Genomic DNA, 16276 nt, shown 5'->3' on the forward strand with positions numbered 1-16276 from the left:
CCTTAAGAACAAGACAATAGCTGAGTGAATAGAGATGATGACAATGTCTCTTCAACATTGCAGCTATTCCTGGGGACACACAGGACTCTGCAAAGAAAAAACTCACTGATGCCTCTCCATGGGACACCAATGAGATAATTAACTAGTCCACCGCTTATTTTCAACAGTTAGTCAAGATAAATGGCAGGAGGCCAACACCTGCAGTCCTCCAGTTTCTCATAACCTGCCTGCTTTCCTGCGGAAGGGAGAGTCCACTCCCAGGTGCCAGGGTGGTTTCAGACCAGTCTCTTCATGCCACTTCTCCATTTTACTCTGAAATTCCATCACCAGCTTCTGGGCCCACTGGCCTCGTGTCTCCATGGCCTCACAGTGCCGGACCCAGTGTTTGCAGCTATCACCTAGGTAACAAAGAAGCAAAATGATTTTAACCTAAGTTGATGAACCAACATTCCAATTTTGACTTTATGTCAGTCATATTCATGTTCAGAAACTGATCCCTCACCCCCAGTCCAGAATCCTCTGGGTTAAGAAAAAGTTATGCGATGAGTGCTCCCAAGTTCAGGATTCCATATGTAGTTTCCCCCTACAGCTCCCTGAAAGCCAGCTGCTGACTGTTGCCCTCTTTGACTCTGGACTGCTGGAGAGGCGATAAAGCCAGTGAAAGTAAGGGGCTGAGATAAAACCAAGAACATCACCTCAGGCACTGCCTCCGCTCCCCCACTGGGTCTCATCGCCAATAAAGAATCATCAATAGCAGACATCGCAAATTCCTACACGTCCTCCTGAAGAGGGGGTTCCCAATGCCTCTCTGGGCATGTGCAGCAGTCCCCGGCACCCTCTACTTGGCAGGGGGGAACCAGGGAATCTGTCCTCAGTATTTTGGGCCACACCAAAACTGATCCTATTAGGAATTCTCCTAACCTGCCTGGTGGAAGGGATAATAGTCAAATGCCATCTTGCGGAAGGTAAGTTGCATGGCACCACCCATGAGTCTGTTTGCAGAGACACCTAGAAAAGAACAATACAGATGAACAGCAGTGGAAGGAACAAAGAAGCCTAAATATCACTTAAAGCACTGAAAGTCCTCTGAGGACCAGGTCCAAAGCCCAGGTAATCATGTAGCACAGGTGAAAGACCCTGATGTCAGTTGATTTCTAAGACTGAGGCCCTCCTCCTCATTTGAGTAGCAACAGGTAAAGAGTATGCTTTAGAAGATTTTTTAAAGTATGTTCCAGGGCCAGTGCTGTGGCATAGTAAGTAAAGCCGCCACCTGCAGTGCCGGCATCCCATATGGGTGCCGTTTCCAGTCCTGGCTGCTCCACTTCTGATCCAACTCTCTGCTATGGCCTGCAAAAGCAGTAGAAGATGGCCCAAGTCTTTGGGAACCTGCACCTGCGTGGGAGACCAGGAAGAAGCTCTGGCTCCTGGCTTTGGATCAGCACAGCTCTGGCCGTTGCAGCCATCTGGGGAGTGAGCCAGTGGATGGAAGACCTCTCTCTCTCTTTCTCTGCCTCTCCTCTCTCTGTGTATCTCTGACTTTCAAATAAGTGAATAAATCTTTAAAAAAAAAATAGTATGTTCCATGTTCTCTGTAACCAACTGCCAACTTTTGCAGTTTCTGGAAAGGCAAAAGAAACTGTTCAACTCAGGATTCAGGAATTCCAATCCCAGGTTTCCCAAAGACACACTCTACACTCTTGACTGACTAGTTCCCCCAACGCTAACAGAATTACTATTCATGACCCTCAACACAACAACGGGAGAAGCATAAGCCAATTCCTCAAAACACAGAACCCACAACACTTTGTATTCTGGTCTCAGAACTGAAGCTATAACATGAGACAGTCATCACTGTACAAAGTAGCCATGAACGCTAAAAAAACTGCTGAAGCAGGGACACTATCAATTAAACACACAGAATATTGCAAGACAATCAGAATTTGAGCAGTAAGTCAAATACTGTGTTGTGTTTTTTTTGGAGTTATATTTGCTACTAAATGAATGAACTTTCCATGTTTCTCTTGTCTCTCCAATTAAACTGAAGAATTGTAACAATAGGAAGTATTTTTCAACATACATGTGCTATCTGACATACCCTCTTCTGCACTTCCACCTTGTCCCCTATTAGAGTATCTAGCACAGAGCCTTGTATCTAGTTATGTACCATATACATGTGTGTGCTTTATACATAAAAGGAAATACACAGAAACTACTCTTCTTATTTAATGCATGGTTAGGAAACACTAAATAAAATTTTTAAAGTTAAAAATTAAATTAGGGGCTGGCGCCATGGCTCAACAGGCTAATCCTCCACCTTGCGGCGCCAGCACACTAGGTTCTAGTCCAGGTCGGGGCACCGGATTCTGTCCCGGTTGCCCCTCTTCCAGGCCAGCTCTCTGCTGTGGCCAGGGAGTGCAGTGGAGGATGGCCCAAGTACTTGGGCCCTGCACCCCATGGGAGACCAGGATAAGTACCTGGCTCCTGCCTTCGGATCAGCGCGGTGCACTGGCCACAGCGCGCCAGCCGCGGCGGCCATTGGAGGGTGAACCAACGGCAAAAGGAAGACCTTTCTCTCTGTCTCTCTCTCTCACTGTCCACTCTGCCTGTCAAAAAAAAAAAAAAAAAAATTAGGTGGGGCCAGCACTGTGGCTTAGGGGGTAAAGCCGCCACCTGTAGTGCCAGCATCCCATATAGGCGATGGTTTGAGTCCCGGCTGCTCCACTTCTGATCCAGCTCTCTTTTATGGCCTGGGAAAGCAGCATAAGATGGCACAAGTCCTTGGGCCTCTGCAGCCATGTGGGAGACCTGGAAGAAGCTCTAGGCTCCTGGATTCTGATCAGCCCATGTGGGGAGCAACTCGGACTAGACTAAGTTACTCGAATTAAGACTTATTCTATGCATCTGCTCTCCCACAATATGGCGCTGGGAGAGGAGTAAACAGCTTTTACACAGCTGCCTCCAGTTCGACCAGTAACCTGCAGGAGCTGATCCTGCTCCTGATTGGAGGAGAGCAGCGTACTCGGCATGTGGGTAGCAGAGTTGGGATTGGTGGAAGAGGACTATAAAGGAGGAGAGAGACAACATGCACCAGGAACATCTAAGGGGAACATCCGGATAACATCTGAGCAGCCCCCGAGAGAGCCGGCCGGCGGTGTGCCGCTCCCCCGTGGAAGTGGGGAAAGTGGCAGGGGGGCCCGTCCCTCCACGGAGGTGGAAGGACGGCAGCCAACCCGGGAAGAACCAGCAGCTAACCCGGGGAGGGCCGAGCAGACAAAGAACAGAGCAGGGTCCTGTGTTGTTCCTCCACGAAGAGGGGGAGCGACAAGCCCAGCCCTGGCCACTGCAGCTATTTAGGGGGTGAACCATGGGTTGAAAGACCTCTCTCTCTGCCTTTGTAACTCCATCGTTCAGATAAAGAAATAAATCTTTAAAAAATTAAATTGGGGGCAGGCATCTGGCCTAGCAGTTAAAACACGGGTTGGGATACCCTCATCTCATAGTAGAGTGCCTAACAAAGTTCAAGTCCTGGCTGTACTCCTGATTGTAGCTTCCTGTTAATACAAGTAGTCGGGTCCCTGCTACCCACACAGGAGACCTGGACTGAGTTCTCAGCCCATGGCTGTTGCAGGCATTCGGCAAATGAACCAAAGAATGAGTACTGTCTCTCTGGTCTTATTCATCTGTCTCTCTCTGCCTCTCAAATACAAAAAAACTTTTTAATTAAAAAATTTAAAGCTATCAATATTTTACCTTGACTTTATATTTGTTGATAACTTTGACTATAATCTGTTTACTTAAATTATAATATCAAATTATATATACAAATGAGTAATTTATACATAATAGCAGTATAATAAAAATTTTAACTATTCAAAATTATTTGCAGTGAGGTGAAAAATGTAAATTAACTTCTTAAATGTGTTTTTAGTAAATTTAACTTCTGCTTGATACAAGAAAATAATTTCTAAACTAGCTATCACATAGTCATTCACTGTCAACATTTCTTCTTTTTAGCACTTAACTAAGTTAACAATGAGTTAAATGACTTTAGTATAATTAAATAATAAAGCATAAAATATTTTAATTTCATTCTCAAAGTTCAAATCACAAAAGTACTGAGAATCAAACATAAATAACACTAGCAAGGCAGCCAGTGGCAGCTGATAGGCACTGGCAGGCCATCTCTTTCCATGTGACTGTGAGGTCGAGCGATGAACTGAAAGTCCTCTACTCAAGGTCACCCATTAGTTTGCAGCACTGACCTTCTACACATTTTGTGTTTTGTTTCGGTTTTTTTTTTTTTTTTTTTTTTTTTTTTTTTTTTTTGATAGGCAGAGTGGACAGTGAGAGAGAGAGACAGAGAGAAAGGTCTTCCTTTTGCCGTTGGTTCACCCTCCAATGGCCTCCACGGCTGGCGCACCGCACTGATCAGAAGCCAGGAGCCAGGTGCTTCTCCTGGTCTCCCATGGGGTGCAGGGCCCAAGTACTTGGGCCATTCTCCACTGCACTCCCGGGCCATAGCAGAGAGCTGGCCTGGAAGAGGGGCAACCGGGACAGAATCCAGCGCCCCGACCGGGACTAGAACCCGGTGTGCCGGCGCCGCAAGGCGGAGGATTAGCCTAGTGAGCCAAGGCGCCAGCCTAATTTTTTAAAATGTTTCAGAAGCATCATACACATTTTGTGTATTTTCCATTAACTTTTTTATGATGTTCAAGAAAGCCCATGAGAGAAATTAAATACTAAGGATTAAAGTTGTCATGTAGGCCACAACTATTGTTATATCTGAGATTATTTTGCCTCCCAAAACCAATTCTCAATGTTTAGAATAGGCAAATATCAAAACAATGACTGCACAACTCTATGAATAACCTAAAAACAATGAGTTGTATATTCTAAATAAATGAATAGTGATACGTGAATTATCTTAATAAGGCTAATAAAAGAAAGAGTCATTTTCACAATTGGAGGTCACCATATAGGTGCTGGTTCAATTCCCAGCTACTCCACTTCTAATCCAGTTCCCTGCTAATGCATCTGGGAATGCTGCAGAAGATGACCCAAGTACTTAGGCCCCTGCTACCCACTTGAGAGACCAGATGAACCTTCTGGCTCTTGGCTTCAGCCTGGCCCGGCCCTGGCCATTGCATGGCCATTATGGAAGTGAACCAGTGGACTGAAGAACCCAGTGTGTATCTCTCCCTTTCTGTTAACTCTGCCTTTCAAATAAATAAATCTTTAAAATACAGAACTGAAACCAAATGTAATTAACAACTGCCAATATATCTAATTGTAAACATCACACATGAGCCATAAATGGTAAACTGTATACATAAATGAGTGATTAAAATTCTCCAATTAGCTGGTGGGGACAGATAGGTTGTGCTTAAGAGAGATAAGGAAAGTCTGGGGCTCACAGACTTTATCCTGAAGAAAACAGAAAGAGGTAGGTGATCCTCTTTTCCCCATCAACTACCCACCTCTACTCTAAAGCCTGAAGTGTGAGCAGCTCCCTTTGAATTTGTGTGTGTGATTTTATTTTTTCTCCTGTTTTTTTTTAATGTTATTTTAATTTTTAACTAGTTTTTAACAGATTCTATGTGATTTGTAGATGCAATTCTAAGAACATAATGATAGGGGGCCGGCACTGTGATGAAGCTAAGCTGTAAAGCTGCTGCCTGCCGTGCCAGCATCCTATATGGGTGCTGGTTCAAGTCCTGGCTGCTCCACATCCGATCCAGCTCCCTGCTAATGTGCCTGGGAAAGCAGCGGAAGATGGATCAAGCCCCTGCACCCAGACATGGGAGACCTGGAAGACTCCTGGCTTCAGCCTGGCCCAGCCCCAGCTATTGTGGCCATTTGGGGAAGTAAACCAGCAGATGGAAACTGCCTTTCCCTGCCTCCCTCCCTCCCTCCCTCCCTCTCTCTCTCTCCCTCTCTCTTTCCGTCTGTCTCTCCCTCTGTCTCTTTGTAACTCTGTCTTTCAAATAAATAAATAAATATTTTAAAAAAAGAAAAGAACATAATGATATTCCCTTCCTCTCTCCGCCTCTCCCTCCCACTCTCTCATTCCTTCTCTCTTTCTTTCTTTTTAGTTCTTTTTAGTTTTCAAGATAACATTTTTGAATTTACATTACAGTAAAAAAGCCTCTAATATTTCACCAAATAAGAAGTTTAACAAGTAAAAACATTTACAAGGTTTAGTAGGAATACAGACAATGGCTATAAATGATAATTGAATGGAAAAATGGCTCCCATTTGATTTTTTTTTAAATATTTATTTTTTTATTTGAAAATCAGAGTTACACAAAGATAGAAGGAGAGGCAGAGAGAGAGAGAGAGAGAGAGAGAGAGAGAGAGATCCTACATCCTAAAGTTCACTTTCCAATTGGCCACAACAGCTGGACCTGCGCCAATCTGAAGCCAGGAGCCAGAAGCCTCTTCCAGGTCTCCCACATGAGTACAGGGGCCCAAGGACTTGGGCCATCTTCTACTGCTTTCCCAGGCCATAGTAGAGAGCTGGATTGGAAGTGGAGCAACCAGGACTCGAACGGTGCCCATATGGGATGCCGGCACTGCAGGCAGCAGCTCCACCTGCTATGCCACAGCACTGGCCCCAGCTTGAAGAGTTCTAAGAAGATGGTGTAAATGGTATGTGCAGAGGAAATACATTGTATTTTGCAAGTATTTTTATTTTAAAATTAATGAATAAATTAATCCTTGTAAAAGAGAAAAAATATATATTTTTTAAAAAAGAAATGTGGCTAGTACAAAGAACTAATTTCAATTATATTTAAAATAAAATTATAGGCCGGCACCGCGGCTCACTTGGCTAATCCTCTGCCTGCGGCGCCGGCACACCGGGTTCTAGTCCCGGTTGAGGCACCAGATTCTGTCCCTGTTGCTCCTCTTCCAGTCCAGCTCTCTGCTGTGGCCCGGGAAGGCAGTGGAGGATGGCCCAAGTGCTTGGGCCCCTACACCCACATGGGGGACCAGGAGGAAGCCCCTGGCTCCTGGCTTTGGATCAGTGAAGCACGCCAGCCTTAGCGGCCATTTAGGGGGTGAACCAACGGAAGGAAGACCTTTCTCTCTGTCTCTCTCTCTCTCACTGTCTAACTCTGCCTGTCAAAAAATAAAAAATTAAATTGAATTAAATTAAATTATAGTTTTAATTCTCATTTTGATTTAAATAGCCAAATGTGGCTAGTAGTTACCAGATTGGACAGTTTTAATGTAACAGAAATATAATGTGAACCACATAAGTAATTTAAAATTTTCTGGTATTATGTGAAAAAATTTGAAAAAGTAAAATTGATTTTAATATTATCTATTTTTTAATATTATCTATTATTTAAATTAATATACTCAGGGCTAGTTCTGTGGTATGGTGGGTTCTGTGCCTGCCTATGATGCAGGCATCCCATATGGGTGCCAGTTTCAAGTCCTGGCTGCTCCACTTCCAATTCAGCTTCCCATTAATATGCCTGAGAAAGCAGCGGAACACAGCCCAAGTGCTTGGGCCCCCGTCACTCATGTGGGAGACCTGGATGGAGTTTCAGTCTCCTGGATTATACCTGGCCAAGCCAAGGCCATTGGGATCATTTGGAGAATGAACCAGCAGATGGAGGATATCTCTCTCACTCTCTCTCTTTCTCTTTTTCTCCTCCCTTCTCTCTACTTTTGCCTTTCAAATAAATAAATAAATCTTTTAAAAAGTAAGTCAATATACCCAAAATATTATTTTAATATGTAATCAATATAAAAATTATTGAGGTATTTAACACCTTTTTTCATACCATCTCTTTGAAATTCAACATTTATATCACACTTGCAGGGTATTTCAAATTGCATCAGTCACATTCCAGGGGCCCAATAGTCACACATGGCTAGCAGCTACTTCCCTGAACAGAATAACTCCAGAGACTCTTAAAGCCCTTTCTTTACCTCCTAATTTCCCTTCTTTTCTTCCCCACATCCAAGGGGGAAGAGTCAAAGTTATAAGAACCCTCCCTGTTGAATGCTCCTACACAAAGGAATATACCACATGTGGGCATAATAGGCTGGGAATTATCCCCACAGCTACAAATATCTCATCCTCCCAGGAGACTAATTTAGTTTCATAAAATAAATGAAAAGGGGCCAGTGTTGTGGCATAACAGGTAAACCCACCACCTGTAACATGAGCATCCCATACCATAGGATGGTTCACATCCTAGCTCTCTACTTCAAATCCAGCTCACTGTTAATGGCCTGGGAAAAGCAGCAGAGGATAGCCCAAGTATTTGGATCCCTGCCACCCAAGACGGAGACCCGGATGAAGCTCTTGGCTTATGTCTTCAGCCTGGCCCAGTGCTGGCTGTTGTGGCCATTTGGGGAGTGAACCACTGAATGGAAGTGCTCTCTCTCTCTTTCGCTCTGCCTCTCTCTTTGTAACTCTGACTCTCAAAATAAATAAATAAATCTTTAAAAGAAAAAATAAATGAAAATGGGGCTAGCATTGTGACATGATGGGCTAAGTCATTAAAATGCTGGCATCCCATATTGTAGTGCCAGTTTGAGCCCTGGATGTTCCACTTCTGATGCAGCTTCCTGCTAATGCAGCTGGGAAGGTAGTAGATGATGGTCCACGTACTGAGGCCCCTGACACCCATGTGGAAGACCTGGAGGAGTTCCTGGCTTCTGGCTTCAAACTGGCCCAGATCTGGCTGTCACAGTCATTTGGGGACTGAAGTAGCTTATGGGAGATCTCTCTATTTCTGTCTGTCTGTCTCTCTCTCATGTCACTTTGCCTTTCAAATAAATATTTTAAAATAAACAAAAATGAGTGAAAAGATCACAGTCATTAATATCTTGGTATGGATTTTAGGACACTGGCACCTACACACAAATGTGCTATACACTCCTCAGCTAGCAACAGGCTGAAATTCTTAACAATGCCTTTTTTTTTTTTTTTTTTTTTTTTGACAGGCAGAGTGGACAGTGAGAGAGAGAGAGAGAGAGAGACAGAGAGAAAGGTCTTCCCTTTGCCGTTGGTTCACCCTCCAATGGCCGCCACGGCTGGCACACCGCGCTGATCCGAAGGCAGGAGCCAGGTACTTATCCTGGTCTCCCATGGGGTGCAGGGCCCAAGCACTTGGGTCATCCTGCACTGCCTTCCTGGGCCACAGCAGAGAGCTGGCCTGGAAGAGGGGCAACCGGGAAAGAATCCAGTGCCCCAACCGGGAATAGAACCCGGTGTGCCGGCACTGCTAGGTGGAGGATTAGCCTATTGAGCCGCGGCGCCAGCCAACAATGTACTCTTAATTAAGGCTTCTGAAAGAACTAAAAAAAAACTATCAAACAAACAAAAAGACTTTAGAAGAAATAACCAAAGATAAAAACAGCTTTAGTAGTGAACTTCCAAAATGATCGGTGGCACATGATTTTCTTTGGTAGCAAGAACAAAAGCAAAGATGTGATCATAGCCAAGCAGAGATGCAACACTGTCCCCAGGAAGAAAAGAATAGGTGGTTCTGCTGTGGAAACAGAGCCTAGCTCTCCCTGAGAGGCAAACTCAGCCTTCAGAGAAAATAACATAGTAATGGGGCCGGCGCTGTGGTATAGCGCCACCTGCAGTGCCAGCACCCCATGTAGGTGCTGGTTTGAGTCCCGGCTGCTCCACTTCCAATTTAGCTCTCTGCTATGGCCTGGAAAAGCAGTCTAAGATGGCCCAAGTCCTTGGGCCCCTGCACCCATGTGGAAGACCCAGAAGAAGCTCCTGGCTCCTGGCTTTAGACTGGCTCACCACCAGCCATTGTGGCCAACTGGAGAGTGAACCAGAGGATGGAAGACCTCTCTCTCTCTCTCTCTGCCTCTCCTTCTCTCTGTGTAACTCTGGCTTTCAAATAAATAAATCTTTTAAAAAAATAACATAGTAAGAAAATCATCTACCCCAAGTGCACATCACAAGCCAATAGCTGGTGGCCCAGAGCAGTATAAAGGGAACACAGAGACAATGTTGAAGGAATACACAGCAGAGTAATAACAACAGTCAATATCTGCCTCCGAACTCAGTATATTATCTCATTTGAGCCTAATGTCAACCTTTGAAGTAAATGGATAAGATATGATTTAGCTCCATTTCACAAATGAGGAAACTCAGAAAGGTTAACCAAGAGATTGACTTCCCCAAGGCTCATCAAGAAAATAAATCAGTTAATTCTTTTTTCATTCTGAATAAATGTGTAGGTATATGCAATATCAATAGTTCTAAATATGACAAGAACACAGCAAAACCTCTCTACTTGGGAAAAGCAGAACTATACCAAATAAATTATACTAAAATGACTCAAAAGCCTGATCATTCAGAGGCATCCTACAGTTGAATTTACTTTCCTAAAATCTTACCTAGAGACTCTCAGCCACTGGCAAGCATCAGCATTGACCAAGGGACTTTGGGGAGGGGAAACAAGGCTCACGGTGCTAGGACTCTACCCCTGAAGATTCTGATTTGGTGAGTTTGGGGAAGAGGACCAAAACATGTACCTCAGTAAGTATGGCAGGCAACCCTGCTTCACCTTAACGGCTAGAGAGTTAGCCTCATGCTAACCAGGAGAGCTACCGTAGGACGGCCGAGGCCCAGTGTGCAAAAGGAAACCAAAATACTCCGTAGCATCTCGGGAAAAGAACCTTCCATCCCAGGCTTTGTCCATATTTAGACAGTGTTGTGGACCACCCAGCCCAAGCGCAGGCCTCATGGGCTACCTGGCTCTCGGGACTGGCTATCATCACAAATGTGCAGGTCCAGGCGGGAGATGAGCAGGTGGTAGGAGGACTCTTTCACATCAAATTTCTCAAAGTACTGGCTGAGGCGGCTGCTGCTGCTGTTGCTGTTGCCCTGGCTGCCACCAAATGCCTGGGCCCAGGACTGCTGGGCACTGGGAGCAGGTGGAGTGATCTATATGTGACAGAGAGAAAAACAAGAAGTGCAGACCCTGAGATGCTCCTTCAGAGGTTTTCTTTAAGCTTCAGTCCAGCCTGAATAAAACTACAGTTTAGCAAAATGTCCTTTCTTTCTCATAACTGTTTGCTTAGGTCTGGTGCAAACTCGATAACTCAAACTCCAAAATGCGTAATTAATTAGTCTAGTAACTGCTGGAATACCGTCCTGAGGTATGAATTGCACTCCAAGTTCTCAATCACCAGGACTTAGCTAACAGATAATAAAACACTTCCTCTAGGGGCCAGTGTTGTGGCACAGTAGGTTAAGCCTCTCCCATATGGGCGCCAGTTTGAGTCCTGGCTGCTCCACTTCTGATCCAGCTTCCTGCTTATGGCCTGGGAAAGCAGCTGAAGATGGCCCAAGTCCTTGGGCCCCTGCACCCATGTGGGAGACCCAGAAGAAGCTCCTGGCTCCTGGCTTCGGATCGGGCCAGCTCTGGCTACTGTGGCCAGTTGGGGAGTGAACCATCAGATGGAAGACCTCTCTCTCTGTCTCTGCCTCTTTCTCTCTGTAACTCTGCCTCTCAAGTAAATAAATAAATAAAATTGGGGTCAGTGCTGGGGTGCAGCGGGTTAACACTCTGGCTTGAAACACTGGCATCCCATATGGGCGCCAGTTTGAGACCCGGCTGCTCCACTTCCCATCCAGCTCTCCACCATGGCCTGGGAAAGCAGTAGAAGATGGCCCAAGTCCTTGGGCCCCTGCACCTGTGTCAGAGTCCCAGAGGAAGCTCCTGGCTTTGGATCAGCGCAGCTCCGGCCATTGCTGCCAATTGGGGAGTGCACCATCGGATGGAAGACCCCCCTTCTCTTTCTCTCTCTCTCTGCCTCTCCTCTCTCTGTGTAACTCTGACTTTCAAATAAATAAATAAATCTTTAAAAATAAATAAATAAATAAAATCTTTTAAAAAACCAACCAACCAAACACCACTTCCTCTAGTGGTGAAATGCCTGTGTTGCAGCAATTCTCATGGCATATTACAACAACCTGTGTGTGCTTCATCTTTCCAGACAGTAAGAGCTCCAGGACAGGAACAAGAGGCTTATTCCACTTTTCCTCTCTAGTGACTAACACTGTATACCTAAAACACTGGAATTACCCAACAAAAGAATGAACAAAATCAGAGGTATAAGCAAAGCCCACAAACATCCAAAACCAAATAAAAAACTCCCAAACAAGCCAAATAAAGTATTGCTTCCACCTATGTTGAGAAGAATTAGATCTGATCTACTGTCTCCCCCAGCTCCACCAAGGGTGTCTGTTTTTCTAACCTGCACAGGTTCAGGGGCCAGGCTCTTCCTTTGCTGGGCTGACTTTTCCATGGCCTCACTCAGTGACTCAGCGTACTTCATCATAGCCTTGAGCTGTGAGTCAGTTAGCACCCAGAGCAGGTCATCCAACAGGAACATCAACTTGGAGGCTATCACATTGGAATCTTTGGTCTAAGGGAGCCACAGAAAACATGGGGTTTATCACCTTGTACCACCCAACCTCTCAAACTGACTGGCCCAATCAGTTTCAGAGGTGGATTTTCAATCTCCAGTATGGACAGTCAATTACTTACCAAACTACTAAAGTTTGCTTATCAAACAAAAAGCATCAATAGTTAACCACTAGGTTCCTATACCAGTGTTAAGAATGGTGATTCCAAAATTTGGAGAACAGAGAAATGGAAATGTTCTCTCACTGGTATCTACTGTGCAGTACTGAACTTCAGGCCCTCCCCCTTCAAATAAAACTCCAACAATGTAAAGATGCCAAATCCTGGGCTGTGCAGAAGAATGAAAGATGGGCATTTTCACGAGGTTCAGAGAATACACTCACTCTTCTCTTGAGGGCTATCTGAATCCTGCCTTGGTTGGTAATGAGCCTCAGTGGAGTGGTGACTGGGTCCTGATCACCACTATCTGTGGCATCTGCCTCAATTCGAAGTGTCTGCCAAGTTATTTCCTTAAATGTTAAAACCTGGAAGGAGAGAGAGTAAATCCCTTAATTCCATGGGTGAAGTTAACCAAGAGGCAGGAAAGAGAAAGGAAACAGACTGGCAAGGCAGAGACTCCCAGCATTCTCAGTCAGGATCCCAACAATGAACAGCAGTGGATCACAACAGACGCATAACGGAGGAAAGGGTGTCTCAGCAACACCAGACAGAAAGAACTCTGTGTTCCCGGGAACAGGGAACATTTGAGGAAACTGCCAAAGCAGGAGTAATTTCCTTTAAGAATTAGTCCTCCTCTGAATCCCCCATCAACTCCCCTCACGATGCTAGGGCTGTCACCTCTCCTCGGTGGGGGTCGGTGATGCGAGTAAAGCGGAGGTCACTCTGCTGCCAGTTGGGGTTGACGCTATAGCCCTGGAGCTGCCACAGTTCAAAAGAAGCGTGGAAGGCCTTCGAATGAATCTTGACAGTGATGGAATTGACGATGATGAACATCCCCTCCACCACCTTCTCTGCAAAGCCATACTCACTACAAAAATGAAGCAAACCAGTGAGCAGAATCATGAGATTTCATGCACAGTGTTTTTAAAGATTTATTTATTTGACTTGAAAGGCAGAGTTACAGAGGAGAGAGAGACAGAGAGATCTTCCATCCTCTGGTTCACTCCCCAAATGGCCACAACAGCCTGAGCTTAGCCAGGCCGAAGCCAGGAGCCAGGAGCATCATCTGGATCTCCCACTTGGGTTCAGGGCCTCAAGCACTTATGCCAGCCTCTGCTGCCTCCCAAGGCACATTAGCAGGGAGCTGGATCGGAAGTGGAACATCTGGGACTCGAACTCAGACCTATATGGGATGTCGGCATTGCATACAATGGTTTAACCCACTACAACACAGCGCTGTGCCCCACCCTTTAATGTTTATGTATTTATTTAAAAGACAGAGAGAAAGAGAGAATCTTCCATCGTTGGTTCACTCCATTGGCTTTGCAGAATGTGCTCTGTCTTTGAAGATTTTATAGAAACCTAGTGTTTTCTTTTTATAGTTATTCCACCCTTCACAAACAGTATCTAAATATTTATTCAGGTGGTTTGTGGGTTGTAAAAAGATTTATCAACTTATTCTAATAGGAGGGACATTGTTGCCAGATTAACTTTTTTCCTTTTATTCTGTTCTTTTTTAAAAATCCCATTAAAAAGAATATTCTATCATCATTATAAAAAAAATTTAGAAACTTAAAAAATACAAGAAGAGAAAAATAAAGACAATCAATTACAATGTTAGTAGGCAACAGCTTAGTCTGATGTCTTCCAGTACAAAGACTGGCATGGAAGCCAGCATCCTGGATTAGCCTGCTAAGCCACTGCCTGCTAAGCCTGTTAAGCCACTGGTTCGAGTTCCGGATGCCCTATTTCCAGTCCAGCTCCCTGCTAATGGCCTGTGAAAAGCAGTGGAAGATGACCCAAGTGTTTGGACCCTGCCACCCACGTGGAAGACCCAAATGAAACTTTTGGCTTTTGGCTTCAGCCTGGCTCAGCCCCAACCATTGCGGCCATCTGGGGAGTAAGTCAGTAGATGGAAAAATCTCTCTGCCTCTCCCTCTCACTCTGTAGCTGTGACCTTCAAATAAATAAATAAATCTTAAAAAGAAAACATTTTTAAAAAGAACATATAGTCTTATTTATAGGAAATGTTCAGAATAGATATAGAAAGTGGATTAGTGGAGCCAGCACTGTGGCGTAGGGGGTAAAGCCGCCGCCTGCAGAGCCAGCATCCCACGTAGGCACCAGTTCAAGTCCCAGCTGCTCCACTTCTGATCCAGCTCTCTGCTGTGGCCTGGGAAGGCAGTATAAGATGGAGCCAAAGAAGCTCCTGGCTCCTGGCTTCAGATGGGTGCAGCTCTAGCCATTGTGACCAACTGGGGAATGAACCGCGGATGAAAGATCTCTGTATCTCTCTCTGCCTCTCTGTAACTCTGTCTTTCAAATAAATAAATGTATTAATAAAAAAAAAAAAAAGAAAGAAAGTAGATAAGTAGATTAGTGGAGCTAAGGCAAGGGAGAACGAAGTGTGACTGCTAATCGGCCTGGAGTTTCTTTTGGAATGATGAAAATGTTCTAAAATTGATTGTGGTGATAACTGCATATACGAGTAAATTTAGAAAAAAACACCAAATACACACTTCAAATGAGTGAATTCTTTAGTACAGAAATTTTATCTCATGAAACTGATTTTTAAAACATGTTAGCAAAATACTGGCTTAGGTTATTTACTGCTACACCATTTGTAACACTAAAAAAACTAGAAATAATCCAAATGTTTATTAACACAAAGAACTGGTTAAGTAAATTACAGCACCTCAATAAAATAAGCAGATTCAGCAGATATGAAAAGGAATAGGGGCCGGTGCTGTGGCGCAGCAGGTTAACGCCCTGGCCTGAAGTGCCAGCATCCCATATGGGCGCCAGTTCTAATCCTGGCTGCTCCTCTTCCAATCCAGCTCTCTGCTATGGCTTGGGAAAGCAGTGGAAGATGGCCCAAGTCCTTGAGCCCCTGCACCGACGTGGGGGACCTGAAGAAGCTCTTGGCTCCTGGCTTTGGATTAGCGCAGCAACAGCCATTGCAGCCATCTGGGGAGTGAACCAGCAGATAGAAGACCTCTCTCTCTCTCTCTGTCTCTACCTCTCTCTGTAACTCTTTCAAATAAATAAATCTTTAAAAAAGAAAAGGAACAGAGGGCCAGCATTGTGGCATAACAGGTAAAGCAGCTGACGCTGGCATCCCATATCGGTGCTGGTTTGTGTCCCAGCTGCTCTACTTCTGTACCAGCTCTCTGCTAATGGCCTGGGAAAAGAAGCAGAGGATGGTCCAAGTGCTTTGGGCCCCTGCAACCTATGTGGGAGACCCAGAAGAATATTCTGGCTCTGGGCTTCGGCCTGGCCCACTGCTGGCTGTTGTGGCTATCCGGAGAATCAATCAGCAGATGGAAGAGCTCTCTGTCTCTGTCTCTCTCCCTTTCTCACTGTAATTCTGCCTTTTCTTAAGGAAAAGGAATAAAGAATATCTTTATACTCCTACGGGGTGATCTCCAGGACATACTCTTACATGAAAGAATTAATGTAGAGAAAGCATTTAAACCACGGTATGTTTTTTGTAAAGAAGCAGGTGGGGAGGCTGGCGCTGTGGTACAGTGGGTTAATGCCCTGGCCTGAAGCACCGGCATCCCATATGGGCGCCAGTTCGAAACCCGGCTGCTCCACTTCCTATTCAGCTCTCTGCTGTGGCCTGGGAATGCAGTAGAAGATGGCCCAAGTCCTTGAGCCCCTGCACTTACATGGGAGACCAGGAAAAGGCACCTGGC

The 16276-nt window shown here is 45.0% G+C and overlaps 1 protein-coding gene across 1 annotated transcript in view; it reads right to left on the reverse strand.

Annotated features, from left to right (window-relative positions):
• The window catches only part of BLTP3A (bridge-like lipid transfer protein family member 3A), a 70237-nt gene that overhangs the window by 22377 nt on the left and 31584 nt on the right, over positions 1–16276 (reverse strand). The window contains exons 5-10 of the mRNA XM_051855732.2: positions 13257–13446; positions 12803–12943; positions 12250–12420; positions 10741–10933; positions 922–1008; positions 228–398 (exon numbers count right to left, since the gene is read on the reverse strand). Of these exons, the coding sequence (XP_051711692.1) occupies positions 228–398; positions 922–1008; positions 10741–10933; positions 12250–12420; positions 12803–12943; positions 13257–13446 (953 nt within the window). The remainder of the gene's footprint in view (positions 1–227; positions 399–921; positions 1009–10740; positions 10934–12249; positions 12421–12802; positions 12944–13256; positions 13447–16276) is intronic.

This window comes from Oryctolagus cuniculus, chromosome 5, assembly GCF_964237555.1.
Source record: "Oryctolagus cuniculus chromosome 5, mOryCun1.1, whole genome shotgun sequence".
Taxonomy (NCBI): domain Eukaryota; kingdom Metazoa; phylum Chordata; class Mammalia; order Lagomorpha; family Leporidae; genus Oryctolagus; species Oryctolagus cuniculus.